This window comes from Monodelphis domestica, chromosome 1, assembly GCF_027887165.1.
Source record: "Monodelphis domestica isolate mMonDom1 chromosome 1, mMonDom1.pri, whole genome shotgun sequence".
Lineage (NCBI taxonomy): Eukaryota > Metazoa > Chordata > Mammalia > Didelphimorphia > Didelphidae > Monodelphis > Monodelphis domestica.
Window position 1 is genome coordinate 331,903,458 of NC_077227.1, and position 21,000 is coordinate 331,924,457.

A 21,000-nucleotide genomic window follows, 5' to 3' on the forward strand; every position below is an offset into this window, starting at 1 on the left:
TTGACCCTTCAAAGCAATCTCCTCAAAGCAATCCGGATGGGAAGAAATACAATATATTTACCAATACTTTATCTTGAGACATTTTTAATCTTCTTTTATAATTGTCTTCAGAACCCATAGTCCATTCTTTTGAATGTCTTTAACTGTAAATTTTTGTCACTTAGAAGTACATTTTTTTTATTTGTAAATAACCTATTTATACAAATAATTTGTAAACGAACTAAATTATTATTTAGTTGTGAATATGCTGGATGAATTGAATTGGTTAATAGTGTTCTTGATATATTTTTTAAACTATAATGTATACTATGAGATAAGGACCTATCATTGTGAAGATCCTGGGTTCACAAAGCTCACTTTTAAATTGAAGAGAATCTTTCAAGTGCCATCAGAATAATCTATACAGAAGTCAAAGTGCTACTACTAGATTATATGACCTTTCTGGCATTAATTCAGCATGTTACTACGATAATAAATTCAATGTTGTGATTCTTTAATTTTGGACATGCATATTTTTCAGTATCATGGGAGGTTTGGGAGTCTCTAGTGAATACTTTGAAACTTTGTTTCAGGTCATGTTGGAGAGACAAGGTTCCTTCATAGGTCTGTTTTCCTCAAAAGGGGCATTATTGTGGGGCAGTGAGGTGGCTCAGGGGATAAAGAGCCAGACATGGAGAAAAGAGATGCTGGGTTCAAATTTAACCTCAAGATACTTCCTAGCTATGTCCCAGAGCAAGTCACTTAATGGAAAATGCCTAGGCCTTACTGCTCTTGTTTTGGAACAGATCAAGTCTAAAGTTCTATTATTCTTATCTTTGAGTGAATTAAGCATATCTAAATCTTCATTGGTTTTCTTTATATCAAAATGTACAGTATTATTTCCAGTTACTTTTCTCATATTTTAATTTTCTTTTAAAATGAACTTTTTTTCTACATGGAAATAAACCTCTTCAGGATTCATTCTTATATTTAGCTATCTTTGTATTTTATATTCGAAAAGCATCTTTTCAAAGTGTTCCTTGGTCTCTGAGCAGTAAACAATTCCCTTTAAGTCCACTTTTATTTACAGGCATTTTCTACCATCTCCACACTGTAGACCTCACAGTCTACACACACACAAGTTTCCTCAATAATAATTCCACAGAAGTTCAACAATTTAAAATGTAGATTTTTTACTTCATACAATATAGGCTATTGTTTCCTTAATGTTCTTAGCCAAAAAAAAAAAAAACAAACACAACCTTGATAGAGTTGCAATTGCTAGTACAAGGTTATCCAGGTTGCCTTTAAAGTTGCTATTTCAAGTTGAAACATGTTGTAATGTCTTGGACTATCTCTAGCTTCCATAATCAATATAACAAGTAAATTCAAATTATTAAATATTCCATTATACACATATAAAAACCAGAATGTCTTTCTTATTTTTTATTAGATTCCTATCCGTGGCTTCACTATTGTGAGGGAACTCCCTCCATGCACTGACATTATTTGAAATGGAATTTCCAAGTAAAACAGAGATTCCCAAACATCTTACTCTTATGTTCAGTCCAGCAATTTATTAGTAACTTAGAGAGCAGTCTGAGGCACTGAGAGATGCCTGTGAGGCCTCTCTCCAAATCCACCCACACAAAGTATAAATGATCTTGTTCTTATATTGTATGTTCTTAAGACAGGATCCTTAGAGGCAACCTAGAATATTGAGACCCAGAGAGGTCATGGTCACAAAACAATATCACAAAGGCTGGAACTGAATTCCTGTCCTTTGTCCCCTTGTCTCCAAAATGAGCACAGTATCATAAAGCTTCTGGACTGGCCTTTAAGATTCATGAGGGATTCAAGAACACATGTGATGATACCCAGTGGAATCGCAGGCCAGCTATGGGGGGGGGGGGGGGGGGGGGGAATGATCTTTGTTTCCAATGAATAATGTTTGGAAATGACCAAATAAAATCATGTTAAAAAAAAAAGATTCATGAGGGATTTGTCTTTGTATTTCTAAACTTAGGTCATTTGCATTGGCTGTCCTCTGTGCCTAGAATGCTCTCCCCCCTCCTCATCTATACCTCCTGGCTTCAAGTCCTAGCTAAAATCTCCTCTTCTATAGTTATGGTTTCAAACTCAAAAAGAAACAAAGCCTGCTAAACTATACATAAGGATCCTTGCAAGCAGTATACTGACAGTTTTTAAATGTAATATTATCTATATTTTATTTTACTTTATTAAGTATTTCCCAATTATATTTTATTCTGGTATAGGCCTCAGTGAAAAGCTATGTATTGGATACTTCTGTCTCTCACAATCCCTGTTAATTCCAGTGACTTCTTTTTTTATTATTTCCATCTAATCTTATTCATTACTTAATTATATATAGTTGAATGTTGTCCTTCCCATTAGACAGTGAGTTCCTTGTGAGAAGGGACTGTCTTTTACAGTTCTTTGCATTCCTAGCTAAGACCTATCACAGTGTCTAGCCCATAGAAGGTACTTAACACTGACTGATGACTAGTTGCTAATATTACAACAATAAAGCCTGCAACTCATCCATATTTATCTGCCCTACATGGCCCTAATCCCATATTGGGAAATCTATGGCATCAGTAATACCATATTATTATAGTTGATGATACACAGTAATATCAATGTTTTATGATACCCTTTCAAGGACAAGTTCTTTTAAAACTTGATTGATTAAAAAAGTATATCAAGAGAAATGACAGCAACTCCTCTTTGGGATGAGAGATTGAAAAAATAAAAATTATTAGAGTTTTTGTTGAGCAAACTAGTTAAATGAATAAACATCTATTCTCATCTTGAGAAGGCAAACATTTTAAATATTTATATATGTTGCTAACATAGCAAAAATTTGGGTACTACAAGGGGAACAAGCATCTAAAAGTTTACTACACATAAAATACTTTCAGGGAAATAAGTTATGTACAAGAGATCAACCCTCCAGACTAAATCATAATATATTTTGATACTCAGTGACATAACTATAAAATTGAGAAATGGGAGGACAGATTAAAAATATACCTCAGAAGTAAAAAAGCTTAAGGAACACATAGAAACTGTATACTTACATAACAATTTCTTCAAAAAAGGCATTTTTAATATATATATATATATATATGGCAAGCACAAAACATAAAAAAATTGGACATTTAAAAAAACTCATTACTGATATGGAAGTAATTTCCTAAAAATGAGCATCTGTGTATGGTCAAGCCACAGACTTGTTAGCACAAAGATCAAATTATTAAACTAGAAGAATAAAAATGAGAAATGGCATACATTTAAAACTATTCCAATTTGACCTACTTAAACGAGCTGATAAAACCCAAAAGGTGGGAAAAAAGTATCAACAATGAGAGTAAATTTTTAACAATTTCCTATAATGAGGGACACAGTAAACTTTTTTATGCCCTTGCAAGCCAGGAGATATTCCAGCCAAGGACACTATTTTTAAATAACTTGTTTGTAAAATCTTAGAGAAGAATAGATAGAGGAAGATTACAAGCAATACTGCCTCATAAAACACTTGACAAACAATGGAGGGAAAACAACAGTTTAAAAGAAATTTTATTGAGATATATCAAGGTCATCCAAAGAACATCTCAGGATGAGGACAACAAAAAAACAAAACAAAAAATTTTAGCATGCTTTTCCCTCATCACACACAGTGAAGTCATCACACTTGAATGCTAGCAACATAGGCCTGGATAGGCTACTTAAAATGGACATGAGACTGAAGAAAACAAAAGATTAAAAAAAAGCAGTTAGACTAAACTTATATACAAAGCAGAATATGATCAGATGCTATCAAAATAAGAGTTATGGGAAAAGAAAATTTATTTTGGTGGTGAAATAGAAGAGGGGAAAAGAAAACTTTTTTACTTTGTATTACATCTGAGAAGAAGTTCAAATATAAATAGAAATGGTCAGAGGAAGGGAAAGCATTACAGGTTCATTGATAGTGAAAAATGGCTCATACTATTGTTTGGTTTGAATGTATGATAAGTAAAAGGAATAACTGGAAATAAAGCTTAAAAAGCAAGTTGGATAACAGAGGGTCTTGATTTTTAGACTGAGAGTTATTGGTCTTTTTAGCATAGAGACTGAATGAATTACTCTTCAGGCATTTTCTTTATGATTTTATGAGTCCATATCCTTTGAACTGAAGATGACTGGGCTTATATCCCAAGAAAGTCATCAATAAGAATGTCTACATATCCTCCAAAATACTCATAGCAGCACTTTTTTATGATAACTAGGAATTGGAAACAAAGTAGATGCTCATGAACTGGAAAATGGCTAAACAAATTGTGGAACACAGATCTAATGGAATATTACTAATAATATATATTACTGTAAGATAAAGAAATTATGTATTGAATACATATAGAAAAAATCTACATGAACAGATGCACAGTGTATGTGCAGAGTAAGCAGAGCCAGAAAAACAATATACAGTCATTACAACAAAACTCTCCAAAAAATATTTTTCATATAGGACAACTCCCTGTTGAAGGGAGGGAGATATGGATACTATGGTGACATAAGAAACAGAAAATATCACTAAAAACTTCTTTTTAAAAGTTTTTGAGCAAAGTGTTTAAGAGAATTGTACATTAGGGAGAGCACATATATTTGAATAAAGAAGAAATTAAAGAAAAAAACTATTGTAAAAGTGCAGGGTGGTCAAGGTAGAAATGGCAAAGTGAGTGGAAAATGACAAAAGAATGCACAGAAACTGGGAGCTAACTAAATGAGGGAGAGGAGTTAGATCAAAAATAAGTCTAGCAGAGGGCAGCTGGGTAGCTCTGTCAATTGAGAGCCAGGCCTGGAGACAGGAGGTCCTGGGTTCCAAATATGGCCTCAGACACTTCCCAGCTATGTGACCCTGGGCAAGTCACTTAACTCCAATTGCCTAACCCTTACCGCTCTTCTGCCTTGGAACCAATACACAATATTGATTCCAAGATGGAAAGCAATGGTTTTTTAAAAAATAAAATAAAAAAATAAGTCTAGCAGTGACTAGATGAGACTCTACAGATAGAGCCAGACCAGGAAAGTAAGGTCCTAAATTCAAATCCGACCTCAGCCATTCTAGCTATGTGATCCTGGGCCAGTCATTTAACTACAATTGCTTACTCCTTAATGCTTCTGTCTTGAAACATAAATATCAATTTAAATATCAATTCTAAGCCAGAAGAGAAGAGTTTTTATTTAAAATAGTAATAAAGACAGTTCTAATACTGAGCCTGAGTAGGGGAATGCTGGTGTCCTCAATCAAGATTTTCTTAAGCTCCTACATAGGATTCAAATGATAATGGGACTTTGTTTTTTGAATGATTAAAGAGGGATTAGGGAAGTAAGTTGGTTTTGCTTATTATGCTAAAAGAAGTGCCAGGAGAAATCTTTAATCTTTAGACTAGAGAACAGCACACAGCTAGTGAAATTTGTTATCCAAATACTAATTTTTTTATATATATATATAGTACTAAATTGTTTTCATATACATCATCTTATTTAACCTTCACTATAACCTTGCAGGATAGATTAATCAACTATTGACTACCTCAATTTTATAGTTAAGAAAGTATGTCTAAAGGAACTATGACTTATTTGCCCCAAGTCCCAGAAATTATTGGTTAGAACTAGAAACTAGCTGAGTCTTCTGACTCTAAATTGCCTCTAGTTGACCTGGCTATCTCAACTAAAGAATCCAAAGAGGCAATAAATGAAGTTGAAGAGAGCAAAGAAGGTCCATAGAAGTAATGGTGAACCTTTTAGAGATGGAGTGCAGAGCTGCTGCCCTGCCTCTTACCCCACACAGGGGAGGGAAGAAACACTCCCATTGAGCTGTTGAACAGAGGGGAGAGGGTGAAATGAAAAGATGACATCAGGACTAGTAGAGAGGGAGAGGGTAGTAACTCTGCCCAAGTCTAGTAATGAACTGTGGGAGGAGAGGGGGGCACAGAACATAAGTGCCCACAGAAAGCACTCTACATGCCATCTTTGGCACCTGTGCCATGGATCCGCCATCACTGATCTATAGGAACATCTGCACATATAGTATGGTTTTCATGTAATTGGATAACTGAACAGTTACTTTACCAACAGATCTTGAGAATGAGAGTAATGTAGTCATTCTATGATACATATGAAAAGAAAGTACAATTTACTGAGGTCCTGAAGAAAAATGACAGCAAGAAATATAACAATGGTTGAAAGCCTATTCTTACTCCCTTTCCTCACCTCATTGACCATTAGATAAAATCTAATTGTAACAAATAAAAAGAATTCTAAAAGGGATCTAATCAACTCAGCCACAAAGCTTTTTCAATTCTAACTATATCCCTTGCATCTGTCCCCTTTTACCATACTTAAGACTTTACATTTGGTTCAAGTCTTCATTAGATCTCATTACAACTATCACAAGAGATTCCTAGATGGTCTCCTTTGGAATAGTTTCTCCTCCAAACCAATCACCACAAAGCTACTAAATTAATAGGTAAAAGAGATTCAACCATGTTCCACTCCAACTCAAAAACAGCTAGGTAGTACAATGGTTAGAGCACTGGACCTGAAATCCAAGAAGACCTGAGTTCAAATCTGTCCTCAGACATTTACCAGATGTGTGATCCTTCTGTTTGCCTGTTTTCTCAACTGCATAATAAGTATAATAACACCTACCTCTCTCAAGGCCACTGTGAGGATTAAAATGAAATATTTATAAAGTACTTCGTATAGTGCCTGGCACATAGTAAGTACTTATTTCCCTACTTCTTTACTAAAAAATACTGCTCAACTTGCTTATTACCTCTAAGATAAAATAAAATTCCTCAGTTAAAGCCCTCCATAATCTAGTACCAATTTACCTTCCTAGTCTTTATCAAATTAATTTCTCAGTTTTGGGAAGACTCCTAAGAAACCAGTTAATCCAACCTATGACTAAACAATAATACCCTCTAAAATTTGTTTTTCTTACAAGTGGTTATCCAGCCTTTGGTTATTTCATTATTCTTTTACCCTCTCTCTTCCTGTCACAATGGCCTGATAGCTATTCCTCAAATATGGTATACCCCCTTTGATCTTCATGCATTTGCATACCTCCCTATGAAATCTTTTTCCAATGATTCCAATGAATAATGTTTGAAAATGACCAAATAAAATAATGTTTAAAAGAAAAAAAAATAAACACTGGTTGAATTAAACAGATAACAGGTAGCAATGATGGCAAACCTATGGCACAGGTGCCAAAAATGACAGGCAGAGCTCTCTCTGTGAGCACTCAGCCACCCCACCCCCAGTTTGTTACTGGAAAAGCAGAGGGACTCAGGTATAGCTGCTCCCCTTCCCCCATGCCTGATGGCATTTTCACACACACACACACACACACACACACACACACACACACACACACACACACACCCTTCCTTCTGCCAGGAGCCCAATGAATTGGCTCCCTCCCCTTTGTGGGATGGGGGGTGAGGGGGAACGGACAAGGATGTACTCAGCATGTGGTGGTGGGAAAGGCATGGCACTCAGTCTGGGAGTGGATTGGGGGCATCCCTGGCACTCAGTTTCTAAAAGGTTCACCATCACTGACCCATAGTAAAAGCTTTGTTTGTATGGCTACAAAGAGCAAGTATGTTTTGTAGTCCCTACTAATGTTAACACCTGAAATCTTCACAATTACTAACGTTCATCATTCTTTAAGTCACACATCACCCAAAAAGCACTCATCTAGAATCACAGATGGCACCTTTCTTCTACAACAGTGATCTCCAAACTTTGATTAAACATCCCTATCAACAGGAAATAACTGAGTATGCACTCTCAGTGCTCTACTCTACTCTACTAATTTGTAATAGAGGCAACTTGGATAGAGTATTGGATCTTAGTTCAAATTCAGTAATTTCCTTCCTATGTGACCCTAAGCAAGTTACTTAATCCTTTCAACCTTAGTTTCCTCATCTGTAAAATGAGGCTAAAATTGTTGATTAGGGGAAAAATTGTATTTGGTTTGAAAATTGTTTCCAAGTTTAATTGTGCAGATAAAGAATTTTTAATGGAAAAATTCTTTTTTCTTATTTTAAATGCCTTGCTAATCATGACAACTTCATACTAGCACTAGTTTACATCTAAAGGTACAATAACAAATGTGAAAGAGAATTCTTTACTCTATTGTCTATCCTAAGTTAACACTAACTTAAGTATCCCCACTAGACTGAAGACAGGATTAACTCCCCCTTATCTACTTTTAAATTGAATCAACAAAAGATTAAACACCTTACTTAGTACTAGGTGAGAAGCTAGCAAGGTACTTAAAGAATTCATACCCTTAGAAATTCAATCAAATTTGGAATTTCTGAATCTTTTTGATAAGAGAACTTAACCTTCAGAAGGTGAGAAGTCAATCCTACAGACATTTCCCCCTGGGCAGCGCTATACAATTTGGAAACTGTGATTGGCTCCTGTGAAGAGGGGAAGGGACAAGAAGTCACCATAAAAGCAAACACCAAACTCCTTCAGGGAAGTTTGTCTTTGAGAAGATTGTCTTAGATAGTTTTCTAGAGAGCTTCACTGGAGACTACAGCTTGGATCATGGGCTCGGAGCTTGGCTTCTACTTGGACTCTGACTCTTGGATTACTTAGTTAGGTGAGTAAAAGGCTGACCCCTTTCCTAGCTTCTGGAGAGACCAGCTTCCATCTTGGAGGAGGCCTCGAGGTTACTCACTACCAGTCTTCCTGGTTGAGAGCTAATTAACCTATGCCTGGATTAAGCAACCTGGAGCAAAACATTTAGGTTGATAGGATAGTTAACTTCTCTATCCCCCTCACATTTCTCTTCTTTATTGTTTCCTCTCTATTTGTAAATAAATTTCTGACTCAAAATATAGTAAATACTGGCGACCACATAATTTCATATAATCACCATCCAACAATTAATTTTAACCTTTACACAAGTCCATTAATAAGAGTGAATGTAAATCTAGATTTCAAATTTTTCTATCTGGCTTCCATGCCAGATTTAATTAAAGATTATTACAGTTTTTATATTTTGTAGCATGGCTTACTAATTCATGCTAAAAGTATAAACTCTGCCATTTTGTTGTTTCCTTGTTCTTGATTAGTAATATTAACTTCAATCTGAGCTTTCATTGGCATTTTAAAGAGTAAGGGCACCAAGTTATATAAATCTCACTTTACTTCAGAATATCTCACAAAATTTACATGACCCAAGACCTTCTGATATATAGATCAAGTGATTAGTAAAACTTTAAATTCCTTTTTTTTAAAATGAAATAATAGTTCTAATATTCCATAACCCAATGAATTGCCTCGGTGATATCAATATTCCATTATGTGGAACCCAGCTTTAAAATACGTTCATTTCCAGCTTTCAGTTTAGAAATGCAATTTCTAATAACTTGAACAAAACATGATTATTACGAGTTCCATCACATGGTTTAACTAGTTTATTTTGTTTCAATGTACATTTCGAAGGGATAGAGGTAGGGTAGACACACAAGATAAAAGATTGGAAATTTTAAAGATTGAATAAAAAGGTAGTTCATAAAATTCCTAGTAATCTGTTGCTCCAACCCATTAGTATTCTTTTATGCTTTACAATAATGAAGCTAATCTGTAAACAAGAAATCACATTTTTAAGATTAGTTCTGATAAGAGTATTCCAAACACTCGATGAAGATGGTGATGATGATGATTAGCTTAAACTTTCATTATAAAGTTTCAAAATTCTAAACATCTAACTTATCCTGCATATGCACCTGGCATAATTAAGGTATGACCTAGACTTACTAAAAAAAGTGCAAAATTAACATAAAATAGTGTTGCCGATTACAGGAGCAATTACTGATACTATGTCAATTATCATATTAACTATAGTTCAGTAGCCATACCTTAAATTAATATGCTCATTAGAGTAAGCAATATGAATAATACTTAAAAGAATTTTTCTTGACAATATGAAATTAAAGGAAAAACAATACTATTCACAATCGAAATATATCACTGTCAAGAAAGCCAAAGAACACTTAAGAAGGTATTCAATCCTAATAAATTACTCCTGTTGGGCACTAGTAATAGGAAAAAAACAAGACATTTAAGATTCAGTTTTTTCTTTCCTCTTTGTTTCTTCAAGCTTTTCTAAAAATATCTACTATTTAGTCCATACTTGTAAATGTACAATTTAATAAAACAGAAAAAAGCAAATTAATATTTAATTATTTCTATAAACTACGAAAGTATTAGGGATATTCAATATTTGCCATATCACAGAATCATAGAACTTCAGAGCTCCAATTATCACTTATAGCTCTAGAACTTATGACTATAGTCAGACAAGAAGTACTTATTAAGAAGAGTAATTCAGGGAGGTCTGGCACTTCTGGTGTGAGGGCATGCCAACCCTTTTCAAAACTACTTTTCCACCTTTGGTGTCTACCTGCCACTGAACTCTCAATTGTGGTTCCAAGCAGCTATAGCATACCCTTCCAGTAAGCAAGCCACACCTTGGTAAAATCATCTCAGCAAGTGGGCTAAACCAGGTTGAGAGTATAAATGACAGTCCTACAACCTGTTAATGAGTTAGGAGGTATCTATCCCAAGCAAAGATTTCCTCCAAGAGGGAGCTAGGTAGCACAGAGGAGAGAATGCCAGGTCTGAATTTGGGAGGACCCAACTTCAAATATGACCTCAATCACTTCCTAGCTCTATGACTCTAGTCTGTGCAAGTGACTTGATCCCAATTGGCTAGTATCTATTCTAAGACAGAAGGTAAAAGGGTTTTTTTTTTAAGACTTTCCCCAGCAGAATGGGTAGATGAGAACAATTTATTCCAAAAGCCATGAAAGCATCAGGTGCTATGAAATGCTTAGTTTGGTTAGAAAGGGAAGATTCCTAGGTTATCTTCAACATCCTAGGCCACTACTAGTAGTCAGGCTGTTTGTCTTGCCACTGGTCTTCAAAGGGTCTGTGCAACTGCCTCACTCAAATCTCAATTCAGGTGTAAGTCAAGATATCATCTATGATGTCACTGGTCCTCTATCAAAACAAAAGACAAACCACAATTTATTAAGGGCTTACTATGTATCAGGTAGAGTGCTAAGCACTGGTGATACAAAGAAAGGCAAGTCCTTGCCCTCAGGAATTCAGATTCTAATGATGGAGACAATGTGCAAAAACTATAAACAAGATATACAGAGAGGTAATTATCAAAGAGAAAGTCTCCCTTAGGAAGGTGAAATCTGAGCTAAGACTTGAAGAAAACAAATTGAAAAAGGATAAAGAACATCCTGGTTATGGAGGAACAATAAGAGAAAAAAAGCACTGATTCAGAAGATGGAATGTCCTGTATAAAGAACAATAAACCAGATCAATGTCACTGCATTTTAGAGTCATAAAGAAAAGCAGAAAACTTTTAAAGACAGCAGAAGGCCAAAATGTGAAGGGCTTTAAAAACAAGATAACCTTGAGGTAAGGAGCCACTGGAGTTTAGTGAATGAGAATTTGATGGGAAGAAACAGACAGGCATGTTGAAACTTTTCGTTTAAGAAAATAACTTTGCAAGCAACTGAGTGAAGATTTAATGTAAGGAGAAGGCAGAAGATTATTGGAGTAATCTAAGTGTGGAGTGATAAGGGCTTAAACCAGACTATCAGCTTATAAATGGAGAGGAAACATATAAGAGAAAGACAAGACTTGTAAACAGAATGGATATGTAGGATAAGTAAAGAGAGGGGCTGATGATGTTACAAAGCTTCCAAGTCTAAGTGAGAGTAGTGGTGCCTCAACAGTTAAGGCAAGAGGAATGTGTTTGGAGGAGGAAATATTCTCTCACAGTATTGTTTTTTGACATACTGAGTTTCCGGTAAAACAAGACATCCAGTTCAAGATCTCCAAAAGGTAGCTGGTGAGCTAAGGAGAGAGGCCTGGGCTGGTTATATAGCTCTGTCAATCATCTGATAATGAAAATTGAAACCATAGGGGCTGATGAGATCACCTAGGGAAATAGCTTAGAGGGAGAAGAGGGGGCCAGGACAGACCCCTTAGGAGACTCCCAAGGTTATGCAGTGTGACCTAGATGAAGATCCAACAAGAAACCAAAGCAGAGAAGCAGTCTAAAAGGAAACGCCAAAATACCAAAAATGTTGCAAACTTCTCCCATGCAAATCTTACCTAATATTATCATTTGAGTTTTACTAACAGTTTAGAGTCAACCAACAATGTGATCATAGACAATAGAACACTAAGTTTTGCAAGTCTCCATGCACTAGAAAAATATTCAAAAGATGCTTTAATGCTCTAATTGCATGTTCTGCACAAATCTCCAATCTCAATTATGCCATTATAACTTTTCAGTTGGATATTCAGGCCTGCTCAGCTCTATCTTAATGCCTCATTCAATCAATCAATACTTATTAAGCCCCTACTAACTGCCAGGTACTGGTGCTAGACATACAAAGTAAAAGTCCCTGTCTGTCTCCTTTATAATTTAATTTAGCCAAAGGAAACATATGCATGTATGGTTTTATACAAAATAGAGATAAGCCATTTAGGGGAATGAGACAATACTAGTATTGAATATGAAGGCTACCACTGATTCTTGGCAAAGAACAGATTCCTATGGGTCTTACTGAATTAGAAATTCTTCAAGTACAGGCTTGACATTAGCCTGAATCTTTTGAATCTAAATAGTACTAGCTAAGACTAGACAGGGTTTATCACCAGAAAATTGACCATCAAGTGATGAATTTTAACCTCATGGGTTCCATCAGTGGAGGGATTACACACCCTGATACCACATCCTTAGAGTATTAAAATATTTGGACCTGTATTACTTAAGAGACAGTGGTTCAAATAGGCAACAGAAGGGAAGACACACCAAAAAAATGAACCGTTTTGGTCACATAACAAAGAAAAAGCATAGTGACAGCCTTTTTAATTCTGATGTAGAAAATGAAAACATCTGCTATTCTTAAGACTTCCAAGGGGCAGCTAGGTAGCTCAGTGGTTGAGAGCCAGGCCTAGAGATGGGAGGTCCTAGGTTCAAATCTGGCCTCAGACACTTTCCCAGCTGTGTGACCCTGGGCAAGTCACTTAACCCCCATGGCCTAGCTCTTACAACTCTTCTGCCCTGGAACTGATACTTAGTACTGATTCTAAGACAGAAGATGAAGGTTTTTTATTTTTCTTAAATCCCATTACAACTATTGCCATTGCATATAGGAGCTTTCTTAGTCCGTGTTAGAAAGTACATATTTGGAAGATATTACAATATAGAAGGCAAAAGAAACCCCCCAAAAAAGCATCTGTATTTTTAAAATTACTTTTAACCATTTAAAAAGCAGAACAGGAGACATAAGATACATTTCTAAGCACCACAATATAATCTTTAAAGTCTTATGGATGCTATTCAGTTTTACAGAATTTAACCATTTAACCAAACATGAACAGAAAGCAGACACTTCTAGGGCTGGAACAAAAATAATTTAGCTGAATATACTTGTACCTGGAGATCTTAAAGGAGATCTACAGAATCACATTTTTTCAGAGTACATTATATGAATTAGTTCTTTCATCTTATTCAAATATATAATCTCATCTTTGGTCACATTCTACTTAGTAAAAAAACTACTACAAAATGTACTCAAGAAACTCAAGAAATAATTGTAGTAGTAGTATACAGCATTTATATGTGCTACACACTGTGCTAAAAGCTTTACAAATATTATCTCACTTGAATCTCACAACAGCACAGTGAGGTAGGGGCTATTATAATCCCCATTTTACATTTGAGGAAACTGAGGTAAAGAGAAGTTAATTAACTTGCCCAAGATCACAGAGCTGACACAGCACCCTATACACTATGCCACCTCGTTGCCTCTAGTCTAATAATGCAAAATATCATGAAAATCCTCAGAATACAAAGTACATTATTCAGAGAAGATAATCAATGATTCAAGTGGACTATAATTCTGGATTCTAAGTCACTAAGGGGTTGCAATTTATAGTAATGGAGGAAAAATCCACACCCAAGAAATCACCTATCTTTGAGGTACTGAAGAAACCAATGAGAAAATGTGAGAAACTGAAATTTCAATTTACCTAGTTTTATAAAATGTATTTATTTACAAAACTGGCTAAAAATAATTGAAGCAAATTTAAACTGACTATGGAACATTAGATAATACTAGACTCAGAGTCAAAAGACACAAGTTTACTCCCTGTCAAAATATTTACCCATGGTTTTCCCTACATTATCATGGAAAACTCACTGACTACTATAACCTTAGATTCTTCATCCATAAAATAAAGATAATAACTTGTTCTACACCTCACGGGGTTGTTCTAAGCAAAAGGTTTGGTAAATTTTAAAGCATTGTATAAAGGTGAGATTACTGTTAAAAAATAATGTTGTAACCAATTCATTTAGAAGACCATTTCAAGGGCAGCTAGGTGGCTCAGTGAATAGAGAGCCAGGCCTAGAGATGGGAGGTTCTGGGTTCAAATGTAGCTTCAGATAATTCCTAGCTGTGTGACCCTGAACAAGTCACTTAACCCCAACTGCCTAGCCTTTACCATTCTTTTGCCTTGGAACTAATATTTAATATTGATTCCAAAATGGAAGCTAAGGGTTTTTTAAAAATTAAGTATACCATATCTGAAGAACTGAATGCTGTTTTTAGATATTGAAAACTTAATAAGAAAATTACATTTCTAGAAATTTGACTGGAAAGCTTTTCCATTGAGGACAACTAAAAAAGAATGAAAAAAATTAATATGAAAATAACATACTTTTTTTGGTTTAAACTTTATCTTCCCATCCCCCTGAAAATCCATAAAAATCATACCATGAAAGTCTTGAAAAATTCATTTGAGTAATAAATTCACAATATTGAACAATGATATACTCACACATTGCAGTAGCTAATTTAGAACTTCAATTAATTCTGGAATGATAGTCTCCACCCCCAAAAAGGAAAAAAATACCCTGTCAATCTTTTTTTTAAAAACTCTTACCTTCTATCTTATAATCAATACAGTGTTCTGGTTCCAAGACAGAAGAGCAGTACAGTCTAGGCAATGGGACTTAAAGTGAGAGGGCATTTGAACCCAAGATCTCCCATCTCTAGGCCTGGCTCTAATTCAATGGGCCACCTGGTTGCCCCCTCCCTGCCTTAATCTTAACTAAAAGTGGGAAAAGCATGCAAAAATTTCAAATTTAAGCATTTTAGGCCACTCAAACTGGAACAATGTATCAAAGAAAAAGACTACAAAAGTTAACAATGATCTGTCCCCCAAAGTTCAAAAGGCTCAATTAATCAGGAAGGCCCCAGTTTAGAATTTTTCCCATATAAGCAATTTTAACAAAGTGAATTATAAGAATTATATCCTTATGTCTAAAGAGATCCTCAATAGTAGGCACTTAATAAATGTATCACAGTTCTATCTATAGTTAGGCCATGATTTGTCTCACGTATTTGCTTATTTTACAGGATGAGGAAAGATTAAAATACTTCTTTAATCAGTCACAGAGCTATGAACTCATGACTCCACTGATTCCCATTATCTTACATTATTCATGTAAAATACACTTCAAAATGCAATGGACAGGAGATAGGAACTTGTGTGCTTGCTCCACAAGGATGCTTTAACCTTTAGATTGATAAAATTTTCCAGCTGTGTGACCCTGGGCAAGTCACTTAACCCCCATTGCCTAGCCCTTACCACTCTTCTGCCTTGGAGCCAATACACAGTATTGACAATGAATGAATAAAAAAATAAATAAATGAATAAATAAATAAATAAAAAGATTGATAAATTTTGACAGTCTCTAAACAAAAATTCTAAATTATGTATTCGGACCACATCTGAGAACTGTGTTCACTTCTAGATGTCCCATTTCAAGATAGTCTTTACTAAGCTACTGTCCAGAAAGCAACAAGGATATTAAAAGAGCCTTGAAATCATTCCACAGGACTGGATGAATGAAATGAGAATTTTTATTTCGCCTAGAAAAGGGCATGATATATTTGAAGGGGCATCATATGGAAAAGAAATTACATTGTTTTTGCCCCTAAAGATAAGTCTCTGCCAACTCAAGATTCTATGATGGAAAAGTATAGCTCCCTAACCAAATCGTGTAAAATATGACACAACTAGAGTCAGAGAAGGGATCTTGGTCCTTATGTAGACCAAACAAATTGTTTTAGAGGAATAAAGAGGATTAGCAGATCATATTATTGCTGTATTATTATTATTATTATTATTATCAATGGTGGCAGAGCCTAGACTAGAGAATCTAAGTCTCCTCTCTTTTCTTTTCACTATACCAAGCTACAAAGGTATATTTTTAGTTTCTAAAAAAGGCACAAAGCAAATTATTACCATAATTATTTCTTAAGTCTATCACCCTACAATGGATGTATTTCCTATCCATTATAATGTCATATATTAATGAGGTGCACCAATTCTCTAACAACTAATCCAATGAAACCACAGGGACATTAAGTCATGGGAAGCCATTTCAAAATATTTGGAGTTCCTTTTAAGCACTAATAAAAATTAAAATATCATGTGAAGTTGCTTCATATCATTATCAAAAAAGTAATACTCATAGGACATCTATAACTGAAAACGGTTATAATAAAAAATTCTTTATAGTATATAAATATTTTTTAATTATAACTTTGATGAATTTAAAAACACATTTCCTCAGGTCTAACACAACCATTTTCTTGTTTAAATAAGCTGCTATCTAGACTGCAAAGTGTTAGACAAGATTTTGCTGCTATTATTTTAAAATCTGGCAAATTCATGGCCTCAAAACTGTTCATGATGAACACAGCATAATATAAATGCAGTATAGAACCACTAGGTGCACTAGCAACAAAGAATTCATATTTTCTTATTAAAAAGAAAAATGTAGATATAAAATTTGATGCTGTGAAGTCATAAATTTGGTTTTAAATTAAAATGATCCTCAAACATTAATCTTCAAAATGTTAAGAAATATAATTTCACTATTAAAGCTTCAATCACGTTTAAATGCAGAGGAAAAAACTGTTCTTCCATATTTTATTCTTCAAAAAGAAAAAACATCAAACATTCTTCGAAGAAATATAAGTAGAAAAACAGACCAATAAAGATTGATCTTAAAACTCAGGCTGTGGATAGAAACGTGTGGGGAAGTGCCCTCCCCTCAAAAGGAGTACCCAAGCAAGTGAAAGAATAAGAGCTGCATGGTCTACACCTTAGTTATCCTAATTTCCCTATTCACGTGTAAATAACAGGCTTCGAATAAGTTTGGTGCCTTCTCTTGGGAAGAGGCGGCCCCTGCACCTTCCATTACAGATGAAGAATCAAAAGAGAAACTCCTGGAGCTAAAAAAAAAAAATTCTGGTAGAGGGGGAAGGGATAGAAAACATTTGAGCAGAGATACCAATGACTGGCCTTAAACTCTTGCTCAAGAATAGGTGGAATGAAAAAGGGAGGAACCGCAGGTATCAAGAGTGCCGGTCATTGCTCAATAAAAGGGGCTTGGGGAGCTATTTCTAGTCACGCGATAAAATAAGGTTAAGGAGAAGTCAGAGCCCAGAGCTCCAAGGGGGCACAATAAAGAGCGCTTAACTTGTGGGTAATTTCCTTCCAGGCCCAAAACTCGAGGAGTTGGGGGGTTGGGGGGAGGACAAAGGGGAAGTGGGGAAACAGGTTCCTCCCTCTCCTCCCGGAAGGGGAAGGCCCCCGGCCCAATTGCTCCCCTGACCCAGCCAGGAAGGAGTTTGGGGGAGGCGGGGTGTTAGGAAGGGAAAGGGATTAAGATGGGGGGCATGGCTCTTTGCAAGACTCCCTCCCTAAAGTTGGTCTCACCTACCCATTCCTCCACTTAGGCCCCTTAGGGCCTTTGGCTTGTGTGCGTGTGCGTGTATGAGTGTGTGTGTGAGAAGGGGGTAAAGGGGAGGTTGGAAAACAGAACCGAAATGACTTACAACGGCATCGTCCCTCGCGCCGGCACCGCCCAGTCACTTCCCCCCCGCAGCCGCCGCCACAGGCACCCTGGGCATGATCTGCTGAGGGGGGTCGCCTCAGCCCTGGCTCCAACCCCACTCCCGCGCCCGCGCCCGCCGCTTTAAGCGCTTCTCCTTCTTCCCCTTCGTCCTAACATGGCGCCCGAGCGCTACCACAGCAACGTTCTAGAACCACTCACGCCCCCACGTACGCCTTGCGGGCGCCTGCGTACCAGCTACCCCTGGGTGCCGCGTTGGCTCACGGGAATAGTAGTTTTCCTCCACCCCAGTAAAACGAGGTCTCTCCCTCTCTTTCTGCCCCGCCCCAAGCGTTTCGCCGGGCCTACTTCCGGTTCTATTTTTCTACGGACCGGTAGAAGGAGCCGTGATTTGTGGATTCGCGATACCTCACCAGGCAGGAAGCAGTTTTGGATGTTTGGCTTGGAAAAAGGCGCGAAGCAAGTCTAAGAGACGCCATAGGAAGAGAGAGACGTCCCCTGCCCCCACACGGAGAGGCTGTAGTGGGGTTGGTTGGGACCCAAATCCTGAGGGCTGCGTTGACCTGGGTCGCTGGGAGGCCTGGTCGCCGCCGACTTGTGCCGGTTGTGTCTTTATTAAATCATCTGTTTTCTGGAATTTCAGAGTGGGACAAGACCACAGAGTTCATTCTATACATACGTGCTCAAAAGACCCACTCCAGCCTCTGCCTGTTGTAGCAGTGGCTCCCCATCCGCAGAGGCTGCCCACCACGCTTTTGGACCACTGTAATTTTTAATGAAGTTTTTCTTTTCAGGTACCCTAAATTTGTCACTGCTACACTGCTCCAAGTTAAGCTGTAGGGGAAGGGGTAGGGCAGCAGAACCATCATAGTCCAATGACTTCTTGATAGCCCTTCCGATGCTTAACATTATCTATCTTATCCTTACCCCCCAGCTCCCTGTCAACATAGAAATCTAGAAATCCCCAGTTTATTTAGTTTGAGGGCATAAACCCCAGGTTTTGACCTTGTCACAGGAGAGGTTTCCCCCTGAGGGAAGGTCCAACTTCAATAGACAATAGGCATCCACTTCAGGTGGGGAGGTAAACCCCATCAAGTCAAGTAGCTCTTTTGTCTCCAGAAGCCTTTCCCAGTACATCACACCTTCCTTACAGAGGATCAAACTCGGGAGCTTATGAGATTGATGCACTACCTACTGAGCCAAAGCTGAAGTGGATGTCTATTGTCTGGTGAAGATGGACCTTCCCTCAGGGGGAAACCTCCTGTGACAAGGTCAAAACCTGGGGTTTATGCCCTCAAACTAAATAAACTGGGGATTTCTAGATTTCCATGTTGACACCCAAAAAAAATCTTCCCTTCATTTCCTTCAACCGAGCTTCCTTTAAGGCCCTTCATTCACCATTCTGGTTACCCTCATTTGAACATTCCAACTTGTTGATGGCCTTCCTGGAATATCTTTCACTCCTCTTCCCCCAGCTAAACACTATTGTAATTCAAATTAAATTAATTAATAATTACAATAATTCCAACCTTGATCTATCTACTTCCTAGGGCTTGACCCTTCCTCCCCAATTCCAGTTATGAGAAATTCAGTAAACTCAAGATAACCCATTCCACTTCTAAGGTGCTGAGATTGTTAGGGCTGAATAGAACTTTAGAGAGCATCTAACACTACTGTTACTTGACTAATGAAGGAAATTAGGTGTGATAAACAAGTTAGTAACCAAAGTGAGACTAGAACCTATTTCCTGACTCTGGCCAGTTCTCTTCTAGTCACAAGAAAAAATGTTATTACACTGAAATCTGCCTTCACATAAATTCTTATTTTCCTTCTGCTTTCTGTTATCAAACAGAACAAATCTGATCTCTCTTTCATATAACAATTCATCAAATTCCAGAAGACAACTGTTGTGACCCCATAAAGTTGTTTTAAGACCTCAGTCTGATATTACACATTGCACCTCAAATTGGAAAATTAAAAAAAAATATGGCCCAGTAAACTGTCCCACAATCAATAATATTATGCTTATTCATAGTCACTTGCTATGACTATATAATAGAATATTGTATTTAGAGTCACATGATCTGTGTGAAACCCAGCTCTTTCACTTATCTTTGTGACCTTGGGCTCATTTAACCTCAAAAGGCCTCAGTTTCATCATCTATAAAATAGGTTATTTAACTAAATTAACTCTAAAGTGACATTGAACTCTAAAAGTATAATCCTATAAATAAGATAAGGAGTCATAGAAACTCAGTTTTGAAAGGGATCATAGAAGTCATCCCCTGTACATTCCTGATTAAGTGGTTATACCGCCTCCTGCTAGAAGGTTTCATATTATAATAGCTAAACTCCTGAATTAGCTCATTCCCCTTTTGAACAATTCTGTTAGGAAGTTTTCCCTTTAAGGGCATTCAAAATCTGCCTCTCTGCAACTGACATTCATGGCTACTAGTTATGTCTTCTGGAAAAAAAACAAAAGTAATACATTTTCCATGTGACGATTCAATTTTACAAATATTTATTAAACTGGTGCATCAAAGACATTAAGCTAGACCCTAGATATAAAAAGATAAGTTCTTTCAGTGAGCTGATGTTCTACAGGGACTAGGGAATGAAAAGCAATAGAAGCAAAAGAAAGATTCAGATAGAGTTAGGGGTAAGGAAAGAAGAATCAAGGAATGCTAAGCAGAAGACCTATGCAACACATTGCAAGCATTTAATATATGAGATGAGCCTTGAAGGAAGGTGAGGATTCTGAGAGTTTGAAGTGAGATGGGAATGCATTTCAGGTACAGGTCAGATGCACTACACAAACTCTTGCAGATGAGAAATAGCATAATAAATTTGGAGAACAGCCGAGAAGCTACTATGGTTGGAATATATATTGAGCAAAAGGGAATAATGTGATGAAATAAGGCAAATTTAGAAATGCTGGAGCCAGATTGGATAAGGTCTTAAAT

General features: G+C 36.7%; 1 protein-coding gene across 5 annotated transcripts in view; it reads right to left on the reverse strand.

Annotated features, from left to right (window-relative positions):
* PAPOLA (poly(A) polymerase alpha) overlaps window positions 1-18,276 on the reverse strand; it is a 75,596-nt gene extending 57,320 nt beyond the window's left edge. For 4 of the 5 annotated variants that reach the window (XM_056811305.1, XM_007473616.2, XM_001375212.3 and 1 more), the window contains exon 1: window positions 18,021-18,264. In XM_056811305.1, coding sequence (XP_056667283.1) covers window positions 18,021-18,028 — 8 coding nt within the window. In that variant the 5' untranslated portion in view covers window positions 18,029-18,264. Of the gene's footprint in view, window positions 1-18,020 lie in introns of all 5 variants that reach the window. The other variant, XM_007473617.2, reaches the window with a different exon arrangement.
* Between the last annotated feature and the right edge of the window lie 2,724 nt (window positions 18,277-21,000).